Here is a 25,337-nt window from a genome sequence, read left to right as displayed (position 1 = left end):
CGCAGACATCCCTCCTACCGTTAAAAGGCATTGTGTAATTTCACTGGGAGTGGAATGACATGTGATGTAATGCTAGCATGTGTTTGCTGCACCATACATTTATTTATGGACAAGAGACCAGTGAGGTGAAAAAAAAAGCCAAAGTGTTCACCCGCCATGTCATGACTGAGTTTGCCCAAGTCAGTGGCTAGTGGTTTATGGCGGGCCACTTTAATGGTCGATTAGCAGGCTCGGTACAAGCCAGCCGGCCCTGGTCAGCCACCATCAGTGATTTAAGAACATTCTCCTCTCTCTGGGAGCCACACACACACTAAACCATAAACACATCCAAAGTTCTCTCAACTGAACCATTATAGGGTCGCATTAATGAGTAAACTTTATAGATGGAGTTGTGGTGTTGCCTGTGAGTTATGTAACTTCAATTTAAACATTGATACAGACATACCAGTTTATATTTTTATGTGACTTAATAAATGATGACTCAAAAAATGAATAAGGTTTGATGTACGCAAAGTGAACTAAATTCCTATAATGCTTAATCTGTAGCTATAATAGTGACATATATTGTATAGAAATTAACAAACACAAAAGATGCATTAAATTAAATCCCCCAAAAATTGCACTTACATTTAAAATGTAATTGTAATTAATCGGCTTCTAAAATAGCATTAGTGCAGTATCTCTATATCATGCACACAAATGAGCAATGTGATGCTAATTTGCCCAGGAATATGTTTATGAATGAACTGACACGTGCAGACAGGTAAGCAGGTCATGACGTAGCTGACACCAGGCAGCCCCCACCCCCACCGCCTCGCTTGCCTCCCAGCTGCGTCCGCCGCTGTCCTGTCTGCCTTCCCCGGTGTCTGCTCCACACTCTGCCCCGCTCCCTCCCCCGGACCCGAAGCCTCCTGCCTGCCTGCCGTGCCTGCCTCCCTCGTTCCCGCAACCCCCACCCGGTGAATGCGCCAACATGACGGGCATCGCCGCCGCTTCCTTCTTCTCCAATTCCTGCAGGTTCGGAGGCTGCGGGCTCCAGTTCGAGTCTCTCGCCGAGCTCATCGTCCACATCGAGGACAATCACATCGGTGAGTCGGCCCGGAGGGTGGAGGTGGGGGGGGAGGGAGCGCGTCGCTAGCAAGGGGCTAAGCTAGTCGCTGCTAGCTGAGCCCCTTGCTAGCTAGGCTCCGGGGTGCGTCCCGCTATTCTCGCTGCTCGCCTCATGTGGAGCCTCCTTTGAGTTATTTCTGCTTGTATTCACTTTAACATGTAGATACGTATCATTTCGCTAACATTGTCACCTTTTACCACTACAACTCGGGCCGCATATGAGAGTAATTAGCATCCCCACTAGCAGACAACGGTTCCCCGGCTAACATCTAATTAGCATTTTGAGTGCGTAAGTGAACGCACTTACGCACTCAAAAATGCTCAGTGTAAGAACTAAGTGCGCGAATTGAGTCACAACTCAAGGAAGGAAGTCGTGCTTGTGTATTCAATCTGTCTCGTTTCTCAAGGCGTCTCAGCACTTAAATCACACCTCTTGTATTTGCAGTCACTTTGGCACCATTACCTCTGTTACTATTTTGATTTCCATCCCCCCGCCGCCCCTTCACGCACAAGCCTCAACTTGTTGCACCTTTTTTTTTTTTTTTTTTTTAAATCTTGCAGCCTGCAAGTGATGACTGCCTTCAGGCATGCAAATCACTTCTGATGTTGACTTATCACTGGCAGGGCAGTATTTGTGTGATAGTGCTGCTTTATTCAGAGATGAGGTGTTGTTTTGCCAAAACTTAATTGGGGTGAATTTATTGGGATTATCATGGTAGTTTGCAGTGCAGTGCATCATGCTGGGAGCTGTTTCTGGGTGGTTTTGTTGCCTTATGACTGGGCCAACACATGAAAGTCTCCTCTATTGTGCACTAACTTGAAATAATCCACCCGAATTGTCGTGCAGCACAAAATAATGCAGAACCAAGATGATTAGTGCTAATCATTTGTACCAAGCTTTTATCCTCAGGAAAGGGGGGGTGACAGAATAGAGGGTTCATGGAGACAGTCGCCATGGCAACTGGCAGCCTCTAAAAGGGTCACAGAGGCAGCGCTTTGGCGTGGCTTCAGCACACCTGCTGTCTCGTCCACAAAGAACGCGGGCTTGTCATCAGTAGGAATTAAAATAGAGGAAATCTGTGATTAGCTGTTTCATTTTTCTCCTCTCGGCAAGCCCACCTGTGGCTTTGCAGACGTAAGAGACATTCAGAAAGGCGAGATAAGCCCCGCGTGCGTCCTAGCTTCACCTTTTGACCCCCGAGGCCATCAACTGAGCAACAAGGTCGTTCGGATTAATGAGTGGGCGCTCCACAGCTGCTCATCAGCGGGCCTCCTGAGCTCATGGGCTAATCAATAGCAGTCATCACAGATCAGTTACCACGGTGACAAGTGAGACAGATGAAAGAGGACTGAGGCAAGTTAATAATCAATCAGCAGATAGCATCATTGGATGTGTGATATCATTTAGTGGCCATGACAAGATTTGCACACCGCAAATGACCGTCGGTCATACATGCATACAAATTTAAGTCATCATTTTCTGAGAATAAAGGTGTAATATTGTACCCTATGATTGACTAGCAAAATATGTAGTTATATAGTAATAAGCCAGTATTTTAATCAAAAGTTAGTAATTCAGAAAATTTCTCACAGTATATGCTATTGATTGGTGATGAAAGTCTGAGTATGTCATTTTAGGTTGGGCTGGTACTAAAAACATTGTTACACAACACTGACCTCTTGTGGTCAGACACGTGTGTGCCACGTTGCACAGGCCTTAACCCGCCCCTTTGCATACCGGGACATGCTAGCTAACTTCACACATGTAAGTAAACACCAGACCAGCTATTCCGTGAGAGCAGTGGTTAACCTCATCTTAAAAGAAGATAGCGGCCCCATCAATGACATAGCCCCTGCTGTTTGGATCGCAGCAGGAAATGGTTTTGGGAGGGTTGTGTTAAAGTGTCTAAATAGGTCAGATGTGAGGAATTCAATGATGTCAGACTTGTCTGCACGTTAGTGTGTCACCTGCACATGCACTAACCTGCCCTGCAACCGCAACAAAGGGAGCGTACAGATGCATGGTATGGAGGAGATTAAACCAGGCTCGGGAGTTGTGGAAAGGATAACACTTGGGGCAAGCGCAGGGAAATCCCACCCAATCTTTTTTGTTCTTACTGTATTGACTCTGTTATCATAATATGGAATGCTCATGTTGAGGTGTTCCGGGCATGCCCAGCCGGGAAAAGGCCCTGGGGCAGACCTAGGACACGCTGGAGGGACTATGTCTCACAGCTGGCCTGGGAACACCTTGGTGTCCTCCCGGTGGAGCTGGAGGAGGTGGCCGGGGACCGGGAAGTCTGGGCTTCCCTACTAAGACTGCTGCCCCCGCGACCCGGACCCGGATAAGCGGAGGAAAATGGATGGAAAATGGATGGAATGCTCATGTTGTTTTATCTCGAGCATACACCCCCCCCCCCCAACTGGAACAGTCCAATGGCAATTATTTCAACCTGAATGAATGAGAATATTCACAGGCGTGTTCAAGTGAAGTCAAGTGAGGGTTTTCCTTGATTCTGTCACCCAAAGTTTGATTGTTCTGCATCCGACTTCCTCGGTGAGGTGTGACACGGTGGAAAGGGCGAGTGTTTGTGCTCCGTACTTCCCAAATGACCTGTGAGGGTGTAGAGGACCAATTAGTGGACTGGCATCCCTCAAGGCGGAAACTGTGGAAGCTCTCTTTTGACGCCACACACGCACAGTCACACATCATCGCATGGCGGAAGTCTCCTCGGCCTGAGTGTAATTACAGGGAAGTTTGCCTGTTTTTTTTTTTTAACCCCGCCCACATGCCTGCTTCTCAGCCTCCATCCGGTTGCCTGCTGCTCAAGAAACACGTTAAAGTGCACTGTGTGGCTTAATTAGCAGCCTGCAAAACAAGCCATGCATTCTTGGCCTGTATGTGCGTGCACACACACACGCACACACACACACACACACACACACACACACACACACACACACACACACACACACACACAACAAACTGGAGCTTCAGCAGGGGGCAGCAATGCACCACTTACCAAAATTTGGAAGTTTGGGTTGTACTGCTAAGTACTGCTAGCTCCTGAGTGGTTAGATGTGAATCAGACTTTGAGGCCTGACACACACACACACACACACACACACACACACACACACACACAGTTTCCTGTGCTGTGAGTGGAAGTCATAAAGGCCAGCATTTACTGCAACGTCTGCGCACCTGGCTCACCTCACAGACGTCGTGTCCGTGTAAAATCCTGTTTGCTGGTTTGGCGTATTTGCTCTTCTATTTGCGAGCACTTCCTTGGCTACTTATTGAAATCAATGATTATGATAAGGGCCTGAAAAGCAACATGATTCCGGGATTTGCAGGATCAGTATTGTTCATAGCAATAAGAATAAGTGCTGTGTTTGAATTGATTTATAGTATTATTTCACTGATACAGCTAAGGCATTATTTAATTGTTGTTGCTTGTCATCTACACTAATGTGTTTTTTTTTTACCATGCTGAACATCTAAATCTGGATAGTTATTAGAATTTGAATATTATTATTTTTCTGCTTGGTTTTAATACTTTTCCAAATTTACATGAATTTTATTTCACTCATTTAACAAAACAAATTTCATGTTCTGAATTGTTGATTCTGTTACTCTTTGATTTCATTTATTTAATTAGAGAATTAGAGAGTAAACAAATGTTTGGGCTATGTATATTAAATAGCCCAGCCAACTGCGCCTCTGCTGGTTGCAGTCAAGTCGCGCACTCAATTTTGCCCCATTTACTTTGGAGTGCGATTAAATTGACTAATTTCTAATTATACTCAACCCAGTAACTTTAATGCATTATGTTGACATATGGAAACAATAGGATATAATTGTGGTGTGTGTGTGCGTGTGCGTGTGCATGTGCAGCCGTGGCATAAGCAGCAGGTAGGTGTTTTAAGGCTCTGCTATAAAAGACTGTCAAAGACCACCTCAGTGGACCACCTCAGGTGTGTGTGTGTGTGTCTACGGTCATATTTCTGTCATACTTGCTGAGACGTCAACATGCATGGAACAGCATGCGTGTGTATGTGCTACTTTTCTGGGCTTGTTTTTGTTTTTTTTTCCCTTGATGTTCTCCCGTGTGATGTGTGTGGACGCCTGACTGAAAAGGAAAGATGGCAAACACACACACACACACATTTAGAAATTGTAGGAAAAAGCTGGGAAGGAGGTGTGTTTTTGGAAACAGTCGCACAGATATGACCCATCTGATAGCCATTACATTACTATTAGCACGCTAGGGGATTCCTTGGTTGGTCCACTTGATGGCGCTAGCACTTCACAGTAGCTCCACCCTCAGTTTCCCAGGGGTTTGGAGGAGGGGGGTACTGTTTTGAAGTTAATAGTGCTCCCCTCAGGCAGTGGAAGTTGCCCTAAAGTGTGTGTGTGTGTGTGTGTTTTAGAAATACACTGTATACATTCATCACAGCGCCTTCACTCCCAGGCAAAAATTCTTCTTTGCTCTCAGACTCCAAGTCTGGGAATGGGAAGGACCCAATAGCGTGCCTGCGAAATGATCCAACTTGTCACAAAGTGTGGGAAATGAGTTTGGTTAACACGTAACATCTCTCCTGTTTCAGATACGGATCCCCGGGTCTTGGAGAAGCAGGAGCAACAGCAGCCCACCTACTTGGCCCTCAGCTACATCAACAGGTACTGCCACTGGGTCTGTAGGTGGCAGCGTTGCGCCGCCGCTGAGAAAATGGCCTTTGCGTGTGTTCATTTAGCTCCAGGCGGTGCTAGTGATAAATGTCTTCCCATGGACAAAAGCCATGACTCATCTATAGCGCGGCAGCAGTAGAGACGAACCACACAAGACACAAGACGCCTGACTGCTAAAGAAAGGGCGGCGATCCAAAATGACGGCCCGTGTGTGTGTGTGTGTTTGTTTGTGAGTGAGTATGTGAGTGTGGTCGACCGAAATGTCACGCCCCTCCTAAATCACTCCAGGCCACAACATAAAGAAATATGTCAGCGAATAGTAAGAGAGAGTTTGTAAGATGTGGGTAATTGTTGAAGCGGTGAGCTTGTAAATGTCATCGGTAGTCACTGTAACATGTTTAGATGGCAGGATGGATTTTTAAAGGGCAGTTTATTCAGCTCAATTATCTCTTGTCAAAACTTTACACAGTAATATGCTTCTAATTACAGTATCCGATAGCTACACCATGTGGACGCCTTGACACACCACCACACACTTGATTCTGTGGCTTTATCAATGATAGTCAATAATGGGCTTCCAACTTTGTGGGAACAGTTTGGCGAGGGCTCTTTCCCCCGTGCTCGCTCCGAAAGGATGTGGAACAATTTGTGTGATCCTCACACAGCTAAATTGAAAGTCTTCCCACAAGGGTGGAAGCTGTTACCGCCATATTTTCCCAATGCATTTGGACTGTAGTTGGAAGCATGCAACTGTCCAAATTGTATTGGTGGAATGGCAGATGATGAACCCAATTGAATTAGCCCAAACCCCATTTACAAATTAAGAGATTACCTTTTGACAAAGCAGCATCAGCAGCAGGACCAGCCGTGTTCATTCTGTTAGGGTTAGGGTTACCTCTTATCTGAAAGAGGAAGATACAAAAGCACAATTCAATAATGCTTCAAACAACAATAGCAAGGAAAGCATCAAGGATAATCAGTTTTTTTTTTTTTATAAGGTTCGTTATCAAAGGGCGTGTCCTGTCACTTTTGAACGCCATTCAACAATAAGTGGTGACATGTGTTCACCAGGTTCATGACGGACGCGGCGCGCCGTGAGCAGGAGACCTTGAAGAAGAAGGCCACGCCCAAACTGTCGCTGTCCATCACGGGCGGCGTGTCGCGGAACAGCACGGCCACACCCCCTCGCCACACCAGCGGCAACCTGACACCGCCCGTCACGCCCCCCATCACCCCTTCATCCTCCTTCCGCAGCAGCACACCGACAGGTACGACAGGTGTGTGTGTGTTGTTGTCTTGACATCCCACCTTCATTGCGGAGATATTTTGACCTCTCCACTCAAGAAAATGCATATTAGAGAGAGTGTGTGTGTGTGTGTGTGTGTGTGTGTGTGTGTGTGCGTGTGTGTGTGTGAGAGATGTGTAGGCTCCAGCAGTGAGCAGACCAGTCAACACTCTGCTAATTACATAGCAGCTGTCACGCTGTGTGTTCACATGGTGTGTGTGTGTGTGTGTGTGTGTGTGTGTTGCACAGCTCAGAAGCAGATGTCCAATACCAGCCCAAATGGTTCCAAACGTAGTGTTAGGTCTGCACTTTTACACCAACACACATGCACACATTTCATCATGTGCCAGGATACCATGCATTTCCTCATGCTGAGGTGCAGCATTTCCTGTGTGATGGTGGGGGGGCCTTGTGTGTGTGTGTGTGTGTGTGTGTGTGTGTGTGTGTGTAAACTATTCTCAGGGGAGATATTTTGACCTGAGCAAAATAGCTGAGCAATGGGAATCACTCCCACTTAACAATCTCCTTGCCAGTGCCAATCCCTGCATTTTGACTCACAGGCATGCACAAGGTGCTTTTGTGTGGACGTGAGCTCCGCAAATCACAGACACTCATAAGCACTATTCATGAAATAAAATAAATCCACCAACCATATGTGCCATTGTAATGGCTGTTTTTCTCCATCTCGGCCCCAGGCAGTGAGTATGATGAGGAGGAGGTAGACTACGAGGAGTCAGACAGCGACGAGTCGTGGACCACAGAAAGCGCCATCAGCTCCGAGTCCATCCTCAGCTCCATGTGTATGAACGGTGGGGATGAGAAGCCCTTTGCCTGCCCGGTGCCAGGCTGCAAGAAGAGATATAAGGTGAGGGAGCAGCCACACTGGAGCCATTGTCTACAATATCACATGGCTAGCTATAAATACACAAGGAGAAAAAACACAGTGATGTAATGATTGCAAGAAGAGATGAATATATCATATATTTGTTTCAGTCTGATTTTACTGCAGCAGCAAAGAAAAACCTCTTTCAGTTTGTCATCTTCAGGCCAATGTGGGAAATTTATGGTCCCGCAATTATTAATGTCCAGTGTGGGAATGTGGGATCTTATCAGGAGACTGAGGCATCAGTCCTGATGATGTTAAGATAAATGTGGCAGACTACTGTCTGTCTCCATTGGAAACATTACATTTTATATAGATTATTTCTATTTTTGTTATTTGCTATTTTTACAATTGTTTTACATTATGTCTAATTACACTCTGCGGCACAGCAGTTATGTTTTTGTGTTATCATACAAGGTGTTAGCATGCTAACATTAGCATGTTAGCATTTCTAATACTAACATACTAGCACTTTTTGGTATTTCCATGGTAGATATATAAACACATAGCACTGTCATGCTAGGTGTTAGCATGCTAACATTAGCATGTTAGCAATTCTAATACTAACATACTAGTATTTTTTGGTATTTTCATGGTAGATACATAAACACATAGCACTGTCATGCTAGGTGTAAGCCTGCTAGTGCTATCACATTAACATTAGCATATTACATTTTTAGACATTTTCATAGGTAGACATGTAAAGGCTTAGCACTATCATGCAAGGTGTTAGCATACTAACATTAGCATTGTAACATGTTTAGCCATTTTCATAGCTAGACACTGATATAAACACCACTCTGATGCAAGTTGTTGGCATGCTAACATTAGTCTAACAGCATTTTTAGCTTCAATAATTAATCCTTCATACATATAAAGATGGGAAAAGGGGTAGAAAAGAAGCAGACCTATATTCATTCATTCATTTTCTACCGCTTTTCCTCACGAGGGTCGCGGGGGTGCTGGAGCCTATCCCAGCTGTCTTCGGGCGAGAGGCGGGGTACACCTTGGACTGGTCGTCAGCCAATCACAGGGCACATATAAACAAACAACCGTTCACACTCACATTCATACCTATGGACAATTTGGAGTGGCCAATTAACCTAGCATGTTTTTGGAATGTGGGAGGAAACCGGAGTACCCGGAGAAAACCCACGCATGCACGGGGAGAACATGCAAACTCCACACAGAGATGCCCGAGAGTGGAATTGAACCCTGGTCTCCTAGCTGTGAGGTCTGCGCGCTAACCACTAGACCGCCGTGCCGCCACCTCATAATATATTGTATAATAATAAGATAATAACGACACATTGAATTAATCAAAAAGGTACCAAAATTCCTTTTAAAAAAAGGATGTAAGGGCGCTATCACCCTTCAGGAGACCTGACTTCTTATATCGCTAAAAATAAGAGTAGTTTTACAGTAGCATTAACAGCACTTTCAATGTCACATTGACACATTTAAATGTGAGTTTTTTATGACTTGCATTTTTATGGCCGTGTTCTCAATCATTCATCACCTGCCACTTGAGATTTATGCATATAAAAAAAAAACAGGTTTGGAGGCAATGTTGCATGTCAACCTCAAACCTCAAATGCTCTCCTTTCCTCTTTCAGAACGTGAACGGCATCAAGTACCACGCCAAGAACGGCCACCGCACACAGATCCGCGTGAGGAAGCCTTTCAAGTGTCGCTGCGGCAAGAGCTACAAGACGTCGCAGGGCCTGAGGCACCACACCATCAACTTCCACCCGCCCGTCTCCACCGAGATCCTGCGCAAGATCCAAGGCTAGAGGCGGCGCACACACACAAACACTCCTCACACTAAAGTGCATGCTTTAACTTTACTTTTTATATCCATCTTATATCACTTGTATTCTCTAAAGTATATCTTTTTAGTATTTGTATTGTACATTTGCACATTCATTTATGCTATCATCCTTTTTTTTTTTGACTTGGTTAAGGTGCTAAAAGAGAAAGAAGTGAGGAGAGGAAGTGGGATGAAGTCGCCGATCCAAACCAGGAAGTTCATACGCTCCTTATTGGATCGGCGACCTCATGGCAACTTTTTGTGGTCCAAGTAAGTTCTATTTGAAATAGATATATTGCTATATAAACGGTAGACACATACATAGTTATGTATATATACAAATATATAAGCTTCATCATAAGCGTATACGGAAATAGTTACATTTTATTTGCAAGCTTTATTTTTGTTTTTGTTTAAGGTGTCAACTATTTTTCTACTAGCAGATACTGATCAAGAGGGGGCGCTCCAGGGGTGTCCAAACATCTTCCCACCAAAGTTTAGAGGTGGGCACATTTTGGCATCATTCATCAAGTAAATATGGGGCCCAGTATAACCAATACCAATGACACATATTCATTATTGCATTACCTACAATTCTAAGACGTAAACAAACTGCAATTGGCTCTTTAAAACAACACAAAAACACAGAACTAAAAAATATCCATTCCACCATATTAATACCTTATAAATCCATATTAAGGTTTATTTAATATATTGGTACATTTATTTCATGTCCGTCTTTAAAAAACGTTTTGGACACCCCTGGTTTGGAGACGGTAAGACGTCTGTTTTTTTCACCCCCTATCTTTCCATCTTTATGCACTCCATTTCATTTGCCAACTTGATTCTTTTTGATATCCATGATGGTTGCCAACAAAACAGCGCTCCACTGCCAAACATGCATCGTACCATGTGCCTAATTGGGGAGGGGTGGGGGCTACTTTAACTTCGACAGGGCGGCCATGTTTGAGAGGCCATCCTCTTTAAAAAAACAAAAAAGTACATTGAATGTTCTCATGCATGCACCCTCAAAGGTGGTTTGTATTTTGGAAAAAGAGATTAGGAGCTACAACTTGTCCTGTGTGTTGTGGACAACAGCATTCCAGTGTGTGTGTGTGTGTGTGTGTGAGTGAGAGAGAGAGAGCGAGCGAGCGAGCAAGAGAAGAATGTGTTTTTCCAGCAGTATCCTTAGAGTGTTATTGTGCCGTTTTGTGTGTGTGTCATGTACCTGTGTTGGGTCGCTCCTGTGCAGCAGGAGGGCCGACATCGATTTGTCACTCATTGCCTCTTGGGTTAAAAAAAAGAAGAGAGAAATCACATTATTATTGCAGGGTGAGTAACCTGTGGTCCATGAGCCATATATGGCACGTCAGCATTTGACCTGGTCCTCCATGCTATTCTAAAAATGAAGACATTTCATATATTATACAGTAGATTAGTTCTGCACCCCCTGCACTAAATGCTCAACTATGAGCTTATTTGTCCGCACATTTTGTCAATTTTCACCTTATTTATAAAAACAATAAAAAGCCCCATAGGAGAATCTGACAGACGTCCAATCAGTGGCCACAATGGCAGTATTACACATAAGAGGACCAGGGAGGGTCCAATATTTACCATGTACAGTGAATGTATCGTAAAATGTCTTTTCTGTTGTCAAGTGCTTTTAAATTATATTTTCGTATGTAACGTGGAAATAAGTGTTTTGTATCGGGGCGGGTGAGGGGCTTACTGTCTTTCTATATAAAAAGGAAAAGCTGCTTCAATGTAAAGAGGTGACACAAAAATAAAGATCAAAACTGTTGGATAAGCTTCTTTATTCATAAAGATATTTTTGACACACTTATATTCTCTCTCACACACACACACACACACACACACGTCGGCTTTGTGATTGAGTGTGCAATTTGTAAAGCCTGAATAAATAATAAAGCAGTGACAATGTAGCCATGTAGGTACACATACATTCATCCAGCTTTTAATGTGTATACACACACACCACTTTTTATGGAATATGGTCATTTGATGATTCAAAGTGTCTTCCGATAACCTCAACATAAAGCAGAAAGTGCACGCCAGGAGTCATCTGACAAAACAAACGTCCGTATGTACATTACATTCAGAATAAAGCCTTATTTAGTGCAGATTTATTTTCACAGCACTATGCTTTGGAAGCTACCAAGTCTGTTATATCCCACATATCCCTTTACACTTAAAATACACACCATTGTGTTCTTTCTTTGCAGCCGATAGTAAGAGTATTCACATGCACTGCCGTGGTGCAACAATGATGAGCATTAAAGTAAAGAAAGGGAAGCAGACCTATTTGAGAGGAAGTTGCCCTCCACGTTCTACCTGCAAAGAAGTTCCAATGATTGTACACGGAATGAACGACACAACTGACCACATTTGAGGGAGCAGGGGAAGAGAGAGTGAGGTGCCACGCCGTGCCCGTCACTCGATCTGATCGAAGTTGAGCACGTGTCCGTCAAAGTGCGTGAGGACGTGTTTCTCGAAGAGGCGCTGTTGGCAGTCGAGGGGAAACTGCTCGGAGCAGACGGGACACACCTTCCAGTGGCTCTCCACGTGCTGCTCAAAGCTGCGCTGCTCGAAGTGCGGCGGGAAGATGACCTCGCAGAGGGGGCAGCGCTTGTGGACGTCACCACTGTGTGTATGTGTGTGTGTGTGTGTGTGTGTGTGTGTGTGTGTGTGTGTGTGTGTGTGTGTGTGTGCGACAAACAGAATAACACGCTTTAGTGCAAGGTGGACAAACCTTTTCCATGGAAAATGCTGGGGGGGTGGGTGGATTAGATATGTGTTTTGAATGATTTCAGACATGGTAGTGCTTCTTTAGAATTCTATTGATTTAGTATGTGATGGCCACATACTGAAAAATCAAAGGATGTGGGGGCCACTTGGATATTTTGATGTATTGTTTTTTTACATTTTGGAAAAAAGGCTTCCATGTTATATGTACATATATACACAGTACATTATGAAGACAAAATTTAGCGTTATTTCTGTTTTTTGTTGTTGCTGTTTTTCTTTGTATAATGTGGGCTGCAAATGGCTCCAGGGCCACACTTTGAATACCCTGGCCTATCCAAACAAGTTGAGGTCCACTCCAGTATAAGACGATACCTGTACCTGCTGTTATTTGTAGTCGGAAGCACCATTGCTCCTGTTTAGAGTCTGCCTTTTATATTTTTGCATTAAACCCTTCCAGGTTAGCTTTCTCATGATGTGTGTCAAAGTTGAATAGCTGACATTAGACTGTGTACCTTTTCTATACTTGTGTGTGTGCAGTACCTTGCGTCAAAGCAGAAGCTGCTTCTGGCTTCAGCACGTCTGTTGGGTTGATGGTCACAAGCTGGCTGAGCCCCATCACAGACCTGCGACAGCAAACACATTTTATATCATGAAGGAGCAAAAAAAACCCAATGAAAGAAAAACCTTCTATTGCCTTTCTTACATTCTGTGGGTCCTCTGCAGGTGGCACGTCCACGGTCTCTGGGGGGGTGGTGCTGCGTGTCGGCTGAATGCAGACCACCTCCCTGTCCCAGCCTGGTGCAACAGGGCTCGCATTTAGGGATGTGATGGGTGGCGCACAGGGAGTGGCGCAATGCGGGGCCTCAGGTGGAGGGCGCGACATTTGCTCGGGAGAAAGTGCAACCTCTGCTTCCTGTTCTATAAAAACAAGCAGTTTCGTGATGAACGTTGGCTGTGTGAAGCACTACATTACCAGTGTGTCCATCTTGTACCTTTTGTGTTGCCAGTAGCGTAGGGGTTACCATACTGCAGCTCAGCGGGTCTCTGTGGTACCAGAGGGGGCGGTGACGGGTCCTGCGGGTATGGCAGCGGATAACGCAGCACCATGGGCTGCTTGACCTCAGCACCTTCAGTGCGGGCGTCACGCTGCCTCTGCTGACTCACAAAGAGATGCAACTCCTGCAAAGAGAGAAATGAAAGGAATCCTACTTAAGAGATCTTCTGCTTCAACTGCATTCAACTGGCGGCCCGCGGACCAAATCCGAACCCTAAAAGACATTAGATCAGCCAGCATGTTCTGCTTTTGGTGCATTTTTCTAAAAACTGACACACAGCTGCAAATATCTGCTGGAGAAGAGCGCTGAAACAAATAACATTTCAGCACTGCAGCTTACGCTGTGTGGAAAACAGTCCATTAAGGACATATATGAGAACTCTGTCATGGCTTATTATTGGTGGGTCCGACAGCCAAACCATACGAGAACCACGGATATAAAGGATCTTTGACAAAGGTTAACATACAGTTTCTTCTTTATTCTACTATGTGGTGAAGTTTTCAAATATGGCAGAGCCTTGCATTGACATTTTACTCGAAATAAGAGTAATCGTGAAGAAAGAAGTCCGTTCTGTGAAAATAACAATTGAGTTCAATTGCTCTGTTCTACACTGTTGCTGCCCTTTGTGATAATATGTGAAGCACTAGCATTAGTAGCCTACTCATTACTGTAATGGGTGTCAGATTTGGGCTCTCCTCTCCCTCCCTGCACCGACCTCCATGGATGACTTCATTAGTGCTGTGTTAGCAGGTTTAACATTTAAACCAGGGTTGGGAAGGTGAAACAGACACGCCGCCTGGCATTTGCATGGAATAATGGCACTGGGAGAGGCGGCAGGTTTGGGTGTATTCATTAGAGAGGGGAGATATGCTCAACTAAAGTGCACATGAATGTTCCAAATCAACTCAAAAGGAGCTAATACGGGGGGGGGAGGAGGCAGATATTCCTGCTTTACCTCCTGGAGTCGCTCCTTGTCTTTCAAAGCCTGGGCAAGGTCGCGTTTGAGGTCCATCACCTCAGTGGTCCGCTCTGCCATCTGTACCTAAACACACAGATTAGGAAGTTAATAACCACCTAAAAGTCCATTTCGGTCCAGAGGTTTTAGGTCAGCTTCAAGGAACTTAAAACCAAACAATCCCAGATAAGAGGCGTTTAATTGTTGATCTGTTATTGATCTGGTGCCGCAGGCCGGCGAGGGACAGGATGGTAGTAAATCAGGCAGACCCTGCGGGATAGTGGATGTCTACCCATCTCCCATTTCATCCCATTACAAAGATTCCAAATCCCCTCGGCTTCTCTCTGCTTCATGTCTGTCTGAGCAGCCCACTTTCCTGACTCTTAAATTGTGTTTTTTGCTTTCCCTTCCAAATTCTCTTTCATCTCCTTTGGTGCTTTCTCCCCAACCCCCCCCCCCTCTGAGCGATTTATGGTGCGGCATTAGAGGGTGAAGTTCAGGTGGGGAGTAGTGACTGTCTGTTTGTCTGTCTCTGATGTAAACAGTCGTAAAACATGGCGGTCTGCAGCGGTCCCCCCCCGTCAGCCTCCTGGGCCATTAAGAGCAGCACAGGACATGGGCCCTCAACTCAGACAGGAGGCCCGATCAAAGACGCTCAGAGGCCCGATAAACACACTCACTCCCAAGGCAATCAAAACTCATTCATGCCCAAGTGTTCACAGGTTCACCGTATGCTTTTTTTTAACCCTCTTATTGTTATTATATTTGTTTACCCAAACCCAATACAGGTTTCATTATCATAATAACTGCTAGCCTTTACTTTTTGTGTTATTTGTTTCTGCAGCTGTAGCCTATGAGAGTATAGTACGATTCAGTGCGGAGTCTCACTCTAAATCGCTCCTCCTCATTGGCCAGACGCTGTTTGAGAGTCTCGTTGATGGCGCACTGCTCCTTCCACTTCTCCTCCATCAGTGCCAGCTCCTCCTCCACCGAGTGGGTCTGCTCCCTTTCTGACGCCTCCTCCTCTGAGCTGCTTGTCTCCTCATTGTCTTCCTCCTCCTCCAGCTGTTGTTCCGCCTCTCCATTGCCCTCCACTTCCACCCAGCTGGTCATCCTCAGGCTGTCCTCCTCACGTCTCGCGTCGTGTTCTAGGCCCTCCTCTTCCTGGTTCACTTCTTTCCCTGTCGACGCGTCCTCGCTCTGCTTCTCCTCATTCTCTGTGCTACTGGGTGTACTTTCACGGCTCTCAAGTTCAGCACTGATTGTCTCAGCCGCAGTGTCTTGGAGGGCCACTGCGCCAATACTTCCTGCAGAAACACACAGATTACCAGCTTATTATTTAGTGTGGCAGTATTTGTAGTCATATAATTAACTTAATAATAATAAGTCAATTACTTAGTAGTAATAATAATGGATTAGATTTTATAAAGTGTTTCATAATGAACTGATCTCATTATTCATTCACTCCTCTGTGACACACACTGATGGTGGTAATCTACATCTGTAGCCACAGCTGCCCTGGAGTAGGACAGAAAGATGGCTAACAGGTCACGTCTACAGCCTCTCAGACCAACAAACATCAGTGACATTCATACACTAGTGTGGGCTGCACTAGAGGCAAGGTGGGTGAAGTGTCTTGCCCAAGGACACAAAGACTGTGGTTAGGTGGAGGGAGCAAGGAACGAACTCTCAACCTTCCGGTTTCTGGATGACCTCCTGAGCCACTTTTCTATATTTTTCAGTATATTACTTTGATGTAAGTATATATTTGAACCATCCAACTTGGTTCTTAACCTAAAACTGTTTTGGGAAGATGATTTCCCTGGAGAGGGATCAATAAAGTCTTATCTTGTTATCATGAGTTGTAATTAAGTCTACCTCCTGTGGGTGATTCTGGACTTGGGGTGAGTGGCTCCAAAGCTGTCTCAGTGGATGCATTTCTCTTATGCTCCTGCGCACATCGACAAAGAAAAATGCAACATGACTGTTGTGTCTTTCCGGTTTCACCGCCATCGCGTAGTCACTCACCGGCTGCGAATCACTTGTGTTCAGTTTGGCCACCTGCCTGCGAAGGCGCTGGCACTCTCTGTACTTTTCCTTGTAGTGCTCAGCGGCCATGTGGAGGCGCAGCTTCAGCTCCTCGACCTCTCTCTGCAGCTCAGCCTCGACCTCCGACACAATCAGTGTGCCGGGTGCCACCTCGCCGTTGGTTCCAACACCCTGAAAGAATGCAATGCTACTTACATCTATTTATACAAACTGGAAACAACTTGTACCCACATTGAAGACATTGCTTCATTAAAACGTAGTTGAATAAAGAATGTGGAAATAAGGAAAGACACTAGTAAATGAGGTTCGTTACTGACCACTTCCTTGTGCGCGGTGCTCCTCATGCGGTCCAACTGGCTCTCCATACGTTGACACTCGGCCTGAGCGTCAGCCAGGCTGGCACGTAGCTTGTCGACTTCCAGTCGCGCACGGTACAGCTCTGTCATGGAGTGGTCTCGGGAGCTGGCTGAGTCACGGAGCTCCGAGGCCAGCAGGGAGGCCTGCTGCCTGGATGCAGCGAGCTGCTCCTCGGCCTGACGGAGCTGTTCACACACACGCACCAGCTCAACCTATGGTAGATTTAGTCAGGGTTATTGTTCTGAGTTAGCGTCCCCGGACATATCAATATAAATGGATACCTTGTCAGCTTTGAGCATCAGCAGCTCTTTCTCCAAACTGTCACGCTGGGCCACACAGCTCCTGAGCCTCTCTAGCTCCTCCTGGAACTGAGCAATGGTCACCTCTCGGTTCAGCTCCACTGCCTTTAGCATCTGCAGCTCAGCACTCAGCTTGGTGTTCTCCAGCTCAGTGCTACGCAGATGGGCCTGCAGATGTGAAAAGGTCAGAAGAACGATTCTTCGCCGGTACAGAAGTGCATTTGTCCCACCTTGTAGAGATCCCGCTCATCCTTCTCGTTCTTTAGCTGCATCTCCAAGCTGTCTCGCTCTGCCGTAAGCTTCTTCAGGCGATCACGCAGACTTCACACATGGGAGAAGATTGTACATCTTAAAGCGTACACGAAAATGTAACATTGTATCTTATAATTACAACCCTTCTTCCCCCATGGACCCAATGAATGATTGATAAGCTGAGGAGGCCCTGAAGAAAGCTCCCTTCAACACCTTCCTTTCAACATTTCCTCATAGAAACAGATGATGATGGATGGCTGCATGCTTGCACCGCCCCATACTCACCAGTCCAGCTCAGTCTCCTTCTGCAGACCTCGTTGTGTGACTCCCAGCAGGTCCTCCTCCAGCTGGCGAACACGATCCGAGGCTTCAGTCAGCCTCCTCCTCACCTCCTCCCGCTCCTCAGACAAAGACTGTGAGGAACGCAGCAGCTCCTGAATGGAGGAGACACATCATTACAAAGGAATTGGCAGCGTGACTAAGCAGCAGCACCACAATTGGTTCATATGTATAGTAATCCCCAGCTTCAAAAATATGTATTTTCCAGGAAAATGGTACACAAACAGTGTAAAGGTGACTAAAGGTAACTATAGGGGTGTTAATCCATGTCAAGAGGGCTCTAATCATGTATTCAGGAGGCTGTAAAGTGTGTTTCTATTCATAAATAAGGAATCCTACCTGACAGAAATTCACTTATCATGGTCCTGTCTGCAACCAATTACCCGCAATCAATATGGGATTACTGTATTTCATTTAACGTGAATGCTAAGGATAATAAATAATAACAACGCCTGGGGTCTCTGGTCAAAAATGTGCATTTTAAGTATCATGAGTGGTAAGCATGTAGCAGCTTTATCTACCTGCGCTTTAAAATGCTGGTTGTGCTACTAAACTGTTATTGTGAAACTCATACGTGTTGCACAGATGCTGTACTGTTGTTTACAATCGACATATACCTGCAATAAGTGACCATGTAAACAGCTATATATTCACTTATCCACCCGGTGAAGCCAATACTTAGATGCTTCTATCGCACCTGAATCGCCTGCGGACCATTCAAATGGTCTCATTCAGTTCTCAAAAGACGAGGGATGAACAGTATGGTGTGTGTCATTATGGGAGCTTTTTGATGGATGTTAAATGTACTTTCAAAGAAAGTTATGCTCAGGCTCAACATAAATAACAGCGGTATGTTGCCCAGGTATGCAGGGGGAACATGTGTCAAGTGGCTCGTACAGCATGACAAATAGTATGTCAGTTTTCTTCATGTGGTGTGCCTCCTGGGGAAGAGACTTGTTTGAACTTGTGGCTGATCAGTAGCAAAGAACAGTAAATCAACCGTGGCTAATATCGCTTGTCACACTGAACAACAGTTTTTTTGACACACCCTCTATTTACAGTGCACACACACACACAGACACAGCTGCCTTATTTCGGGACATGTGGGGACAGTCGCGCTGAGTGGACATGCGCACAATAAAGCCCTGAGGCCATGTCTCTTTGGGGCATGCGAACATCACTATGAATTTTTTTTTTATGGCTGCTGTTTGGGAAGCACTTTAGCAGTACATAAAGACCTTATAAAAAAGTGTAGTCATAAAATTAGCAGCCGCAAAAAATGTACTTAAGTTCTCATGTAAAACTCAAAGGATATTTTCATCAGGCGTGACATGCCTACTGTAAAACAAGTGTGGTTGCATACACACGCACAAGTCATATATCCAGCTGAATGAAAAGCAGCATGGTAATAACAGTATGTGTGTGTGTATTACCCCGTAATTTATGACGATTTTGCCCTTCGTAAAAAGAGCAACTAAAAAGACTTAACTCAAAGCAGTCTGCTTACAGTACTTTGGGCCTGAAACGGAGAACGCCACTAGAGGGCGCAAGGACATAAGAATCAAAGTTGTTCAATGCTGAGAGCACATCTTCCTGTCAAACCACTCCACTACACGACAAAAATAGCAAATAAAGAGTAACACAAATGTCACCAGTTCTGCAAGTAAATATGTTTCCTAATTCTTAGCCGAGCTAATTTTCCAACTGGCTTCATATGTATGCATTTGGTGACTCTTAATCGGAAGTGAAAAATAACTCAATTTAAGTATTTCTATTTGTACTTTTAAAGTCTTGTACTTTTCCATAAGCATGTTTACTTATTGATCTTATTTTTGCACTTTTTTTTTGCACTTAAAGAACGCCTGGTTTGAGACCCCTCTACCTTTCAAATCACTTGCTTTTCTACTTTTACTTGAGTACAGTGGTCTAGTACTTTTTCCACCTCTGCTCTTGATCAAAGCTTGAAATGAAAGTGAAAGTGACACACAGGAGGAAATAGTGAGAACACCATCGCGTGACTGAGGGGTGTTTGTACCTCGGACTGGGCAGGGCTCGTTTTTTAGGCAGGCGGTTTTGTGGACTACCATCCTTTCAGGGTTTGGAAGCGGGTGGCTTAATGAGTGTGTGTGCATTACAGGAGGCCAGTGGTGTAGGACCTGGATGTGTGTTTGACGTCATGTTTGTTCACTTTCTTGTTGCGATGGCATCGTCCCTGACGCCAGATGCCCGAGGAAAACGGGCGTCGCAATTTCGTTCTAGCCCACTGAGCCAGGTCGTTAAAGCAGGGGAGACAAAGACTGGCGTGCACACACACACACACACACACACACAAAGTTAAACAGTTGAACACAGAGCTGTAGCTCCTTGTGTGTCTCTTCAGCATGGATGCCAATTATTCATAAAGCAGATCCTTTGAAGCGTTCAACCTGTGATCACTGGTGAGGAACCGGCTCCAGCTACATGTGTCTGTCTATGTACACACACTTACAAACCTTCTATTGGTCAAAATTCTACTTTGTGGTGTTTTACATCTGCAGTCTTCAGTACCCGACCTGGTTGTGTGTCCGCAGCAGGCAGCATGTCTCCCTCTCCTGCTCCCGCTCCCGGGCAAGTCGCTTCTGCTCATCCTGCAGCTGCTGTTTTTCCTCCTGAAGGACCCGCATGGCTTTCAGTAGCTCCCTGCGCTCCTGCTGGGCCTCCTCCACACGCTACCAAGAAGGAAGTGGTGGTGGAAATGAGCGTGATGCAAGTGTATTGGTATTGTATACGGTATTCATGTGTGTTGTGTATCCACCTCCAGCAGTCCCGTCTTGGTGGTGACCACCAGTATGTCCGAGTTGCTGTCATCCTCTGCGACAGTCAGCAGCTCCTCGGTAGGCGTGGCTGACTTGAACTGGAAAGGAGTGCTGGCCCCTCTGATGTCGCCGGCATGTGTGACATAACAGAACTGGTAGAACTCCCCGTCAGACTTGGGAACATAATAACCTATGAAGAAATGGAGAATGAATCCATTGTGTTCATGAAGAGATTAAATATCTTGCCAAACCACACAGTTCTTATATTGAAGCCGCACTTCAACCCTTCAGATTATGAAGACAAATAACTAAATGGAACGTCAACAGCAAAAACAGCAAAACAGCAAAAATGATGCTAGCATCTTTTTCTCTCAGTGTTTTTGCCTTGCACTTGGCGGATGGTCCCTGCACACTCATTACATCAACCTCTTGTGCTCATATTTTCACGGCGTAATATCTGACCATTCCCAGTCCAGTCAAACCAGTTTGCAGGCCCATTCAGCATGTGTGTGTGTGTGTGTATGTGAGAGTGTGGTTCCACAAGTGCTTAGGTCGTCCCAGGCCGACATTTGCGGTTATGTTTCCTTATTAAAAAGTACTGCTTTTTATATGTGCCATAAAATTGAGGGTTACTTCGGAAAAGCCTAGGTCTGCACGTGGGTTTAAATCGGTGTGTGTGTGTGTGTGTGTTAAGTACCTTGAAACACCACTGTCCTGTGCACAGTACTTCCTGGTTCATAGTTGTCAGGCATAGGGGACCACAGGAAGGTGTAGTAATCTCTGGCTGTACTCCAGCCCACCTGAGGACAATAAGCAAGACAAATGTGAGAAAAATATAGTGCACTGTCAAGATTATTTACTGCAGCATAATACATACTGTTAACATACATTAACAGCATATTTTCCACACCCAATTATGTAATTAAGTTGATGCAATAATCACAATAAAGAAATTGTGGAAAATCCGTCTTTTCTGCATATATGTTCCCAAATAAACAAACAGCAAGGAAAACATTACCTCTGCCAGGACAATGAGGGAAAGAGTGGAAACATTTCAACCCACATACCTCCGCCTCCACAAAAAGAGTGGCAGCAAGGATGGGAGGGGGCAGCCATGTTTGCAGCTGTGTGTGTGTGTGTGTGTGCTTGCGATCAACCGCAATAGGGAAAAAGAAGTGCAACAGGGTTTTTTTTTGGGGGGGGGGGGTCATGAGGAAAAGAAAGGTGAAAATTTTACACAAAATGGCAAGGGAGATGTAACTGAATGGACTTCATATGGTGCTAGGTGGCAGATGATGAAAGTTAGTTGTGAACTTCATAACTCGGGTCCTGTGTCATAAACCTGTCGCCCCAAAACAGCACTCTCTCTCTGCTTGGGCTGCACGCACACTTCATTTCGACATGTGCCATGCATGCTTCTGGCATAAAAGAGCTGCACTTACACTGCAGGATACCTCAGCCCCATACATTACATATGAGACAATGGAGTACGCAAGACTTTGTCATCTGGCTGTATTTTATAGTTGGTTGGTGTGCAGAAAGTTAGGCATGCACGCAACTTGAACATGTTTAGCAGGGCTGTGCTACTGCAATTGCCAGTGGAATTAATCTCTTTTTCATCACAAAAAAATTCAAATTATTCAAATTATTATTCAAATGTTAAAAGAGGAAGGGGGGCAGAATAAAGTCATGCTCTGGGTTATTAACTATTGAAATATTTAATAAAGAACATCCTTAAATACATTCAAAGCCTGTGTTGCTGACTCACGATCTGTACATTTTTTATTGAGTGCAAAAAAAAAACGCCATGGGGCCAAAACTGCATGCAACCTTAACTGTTTTCTGTAAAATGTATATTTGTTAATATTTTTGTGTGTCTGCAAAAGAGTAATTGGATATACACTTATTTAGTAAGGCGAAAAGTGCCAGTCATATCAACTGTAGATAGGTTGGTATTAAGGCTTCATTGTCAAATGACATTAAAGTCAATTAACTGTCCAATAAAACAACTGAAAACAGAATAGAAATTTCCGATATGATGACTTTGCCAAAAAGAGCGTGTGCCTTACCAGGAAATTACAAAGCAATATCAATACTATAGCAAACAAAACAACAATTATTTGTCAGCAGCCTCAATGACAACTGTCAGCATTGATGCCTCGCCCAAGGACATTCTTCCCGCCTCCCAGCAGAATTCGGGTCCGAGGCTGGGCCCATCATGTCCTCCCGCCAGCTCAGCTTGTCCGCTCACGTGTGTTTTCATAACAGCAAAGGAGACATAAATAATTTGCTAATTGCAGAGTGAAGTTGACTGACGTTCGGTCGGGTATCGTGTGGCATTCCAGTGCGGCAGTGATGTTATAAAGTAATCATAGGCACAGCGGCTATCAATCACTCCGCCAAGGTGTGAGGGAACAGCGCGATGACACCTAAATTACACACTTGCACAACGGGTTTCTCCCTGCCCACCCCACAAACATGCCACAACCAAATTCTCCACGGGGCTTTTTCACGCAAATGCCTGTAACATCACACTTAAAATAAAGTAAGATTTGAATAGAAATAAATTTGTTTTTATAGGAAATGACTTAAGAAACAAAAGTGGTTAATGTATACTTTTGGTGTTTACAGTCAATACACACAGGCTTCCCTTTGGACGGGCTGTGAACACCTTCAGCCACTAGGAGGCGTCGCTGCACAACTCAATTCAAGCTGTGCAGTGTGAGTCATCAGTATAGAGTCTGCTTCAAGACTGTCACTAAGTCACTGACTCATCTATGCTCCGGTAAACCACTGTGATGTCTCTTATGGCATCATGATTTGTCTTTTATAATCAAATGTCATCTTTTTTTTAAACTCCAGGCAAACATAGTATTAATGGGCGTGCATTAGCTTGCTTTAGTTGATGACAATGTGGTTATAATACACACCCCTCAGATCTTCTATAAATGCGCGAAAACACAGCAACAGACATCAGATGTATCCCCGAACCGTCAAAGGGGTTTAATTAGCGCCCATTACAACAATCACATTTTCCAATCGACTTTTTTCCACATAAACTTCCATTTTATTTCTTTTTAATTGAGCCGACGGATTTGAAGTGAACGTCTCAAAGAAACAGTAAAATGTTTGTCTTTTGACTTTATGGGATATTCAGTTTCCTATGTCGCATTTCCTGTTCATTAGGTTTCAGATTCTATACACTTGATAAAGGAGCAAAGGGGAGGGTTATTGAGTACATGCGTAAGGGAAGCTCATTTTAATACGAATTAGATGGGTTCATAAACGTTTGTGGACCCTCAGCATGACCACTCACACTATTTCTGCTTGCAGAGCAACCACACCAAAGCTTATGGTGAAGGATTGGCGTTGTAGTGAGTAGCTGAGCCAATCGTGTCACAGCTTGATGTTAATGTGCAAACCTGCAATCCAAAAAGTAGTACAATGTACAGTGTTGATATTTAATAACGGTAATAATATGCCACTTCTACAATAGTTAACTTATTTTTACATTTGAATGAAGCTGGCTTGCCTTCAGCAACTTCCCCTTTGAGTAGTTTTAATGCCTTTTGGTTTTATTATAGGACTAACACAAGTTTTATACTTGTAAGACAATTACAGTTGTCAAAATGGTACTTAAAATACTGTCTGTCTAGGTTTCTGATTGATTCACTTTCACACAGAAAAAGTTCAAAATAAATTTGGGTTCCACCCAAGAGGTTCCACTGTAAACGAATGTGGTGTATGAGATTTACCTTAAAGATGCCCACCCAGTCTTTTGGGTGGGGGGTGATGTAAGGGGTGAGCGTATAGTGACACTCCAGGGGTGCCTGGGGCAGGAAACTTTTGCCAACATTCTGGAAGATGACGTGGGCAAAGTTGGACGTTTCCATAATACTGACGCTGCTGCCAGGTGAGGAATCCACCACCTGGAACGAGGACATTGTATCCTGGCGGTCACTTCATTTGTCTAAGGGGGGAAAGCAACAGAAGAGAGACTGTCAGACAATTGATGGTTTAAAGATTGATACAGAAGGGAGTATACTACATTATGTAAGACTGTGTATAACAATATATGTAAACCACAATCTGAGGTCAGTAAAGGAGTCTATCAAAGCCATTACTGGATATCAAAGTAGGTGTTGAGTATGATCTGATTATATTCTGAAGCCCGTATTTACCATTACACGCTTGTAACGCCTTATCAAAACAACCTGCCTTTAAATACTAAGTTATGACCCTGCCCATCCCTGTTATGGCGGCTATCCTAACAGACACGAGTGTACAGAGCCGCAACCAGCCATACAATGTCTAAAAGAACCATCAAAAAGACAGTAGACAGCAGTCTTTCTTAACCACGCAATGACAGTAGCTAAGTAGCTAACATAAGCCTAAGAACAGGCCATGTTGTGTCAAGTCATTAGCTAGCTAAACACTGTCCTAGTAGAGAAGGAAGGAAGGTGTGACTCAACCGACAAATATTACTGGTGTCAGTTTGGCTTTAGAATAAAACAATACCCATTTTTCTGAACTCCACGTATGAAAACAGAGCAAATATCTTGCGGTCAGGTCGATGTTTTTGCCCCTGTCCGCCTTGTTGTTGTGAACGCGCTGACGATGATGCGCCGCTTCCTGAAAGCAAACGACTGACAACTTCCGGGATGAGGAATAGCAGCAGGGATGCTG

At 44.6% G+C, this 25,337-nt stretch overlaps 2 protein-coding genes across 5 annotated transcripts; one reads left to right on the top strand and one right to left on the bottom strand.

Annotated features, from left to right (window-relative positions):
- Positions 1 to 794: 794 nt before the first annotated feature.
- Positions 795 to 11,301, top strand: LOC131102272 (juxtaposed with another zinc finger protein 1). 2 transcript variants are annotated; one of them, XM_058047839.2, is made up of 5 exons: positions 795 to 1,088; positions 5,722 to 5,794; positions 6,875 to 7,080; positions 7,784 to 7,953; positions 9,588 to 11,301. In XM_058047839.2, exons 1-5 carry the CDS (start codon positions 974 to 976, stop codon positions 9,762 to 9,764), a joined length of 741 nt encoding a protein of 246 aa, XP_057903822.2. In that variant the 5' UTR covers positions 795 to 973; the 3' UTR covers positions 9,765 to 11,301. The 2 variants fall into 2 exon arrangements, with proteins under 2 accessions (XP_057903822.2, XP_057903823.2); XM_058047840.2 differs by having other exon boundaries at positions 802 to 1,088; positions 6,875 to 7,071.
- Positions 11,012 to 25,304, bottom strand: tax1bp1a (Tax1 (human T-cell leukemia virus type I) binding protein 1a). 3 transcript variants are annotated; one of them, XM_078791996.1, is made up of 17 exons: positions 25,170 to 25,304; positions 24,407 to 24,621; positions 21,349 to 21,451; positions 20,651 to 20,841; positions 20,409 to 20,564; positions 17,803 to 17,951; positions 17,496 to 17,586; positions 17,248 to 17,433; positions 16,927 to 17,178; positions 16,589 to 16,780; positions 16,439 to 16,511; positions 15,449 to 15,867; positions 14,561 to 14,647; positions 13,543 to 13,729; positions 13,254 to 13,468; positions 13,091 to 13,173; positions 11,012 to 11,068 (listed from the first exon to the last, which is right to left on the bottom strand). In XM_078791996.1, the coding sequence occupies exons 2-17, from the start codon at positions 24,593 to 24,595 to the stop codon at positions 11,056 to 11,058; spliced, it is 2,586 nt and encodes an 861-aa protein (XP_078648122.1). In that variant the 5' UTR covers positions 24,596 to 24,621; positions 25,170 to 25,304; the 3' UTR covers positions 11,012 to 11,055. The 3 variants fall into 3 exon arrangements, with proteins under 3 accessions (XP_078648122.1, XP_057903734.2, XP_078648123.1); XM_058047751.2 differs by lacking the exon at positions 11,012 to 11,068 and adding an exon at positions 11,321 to 12,446; XM_078791997.1 differs by lacking the exons at positions 11,012 to 11,068; positions 13,091 to 13,173 and having other exon boundaries at positions 13,267 to 13,463.
- Between the last annotated feature and the right edge of the window lie 33 nt (positions 25,305 to 25,337).

Source organism: Doryrhamphus excisus, linkage group LG7 (genome assembly GCF_037039965.1).
Source record: "Doryrhamphus excisus strain RoL-2023G ecotype Guam linkage group LG7, RoL_Dexc_Guam_v1.1, whole genome shotgun sequence".
Lineage (NCBI taxonomy): Eukaryota > Metazoa > Chordata > Actinopteri > Syngnathiformes > Syngnathidae > Doryrhamphus > Doryrhamphus excisus.
Note: the sequence above shows the minus strand (reverse complement) of the source record. Positions and strands in the feature narration are given on the sequence as shown.

What these genes read in the sequence shown, in the direction of transcription:
- LOC131102272 (XM_058047839.2), top strand. Translation starts at nt 974, where the DNA reads ATGACGGGCATCGCCGCCGCTTCCTTCTTCTCCAATTCCTGCAGGTTC. An exon ending in GCCCTCAGCTACATCAACAG is followed by an intron (nt 5,795 to 6,874) that starts GTACTGCCACTG and finishes TGTGTTCACCAG; the next exon opens with GTTCATGACGGACGCGGCGC. An exon ending in CACACCGACAGGTACGACAG is followed by an intron (nt 7,081 to 7,783) that starts GTGTGTGTGTGT and finishes TCTCGGCCCCAG; the next exon opens with GCAGTGAGTATGATGAGGAG.
- tax1bp1a (XM_058047751.2), bottom strand. Translation starts at nt 24,595, where the DNA reads ATGTCCTCGTTCCAGGTGGTGGATTCCTCACCTGGCAGCAGCGTCAGT. An exon ending in CAGGACAGTGGTGTTTCAAG is followed by an intron (nt 20,842 to 21,348) that starts GTACTTAACACA and finishes ATTTCTTCATAG; the next exon opens with GTTATTATGTTCCCAAGTCT. An exon ending in ACACAAGTGATTCGCAGCCG is followed by an intron (nt 16,512 to 16,588) that starts GTGAGTGACTAC and finishes CGATGTGCGCAG; the next exon opens with GAGCATAAGAGAAATGCATC.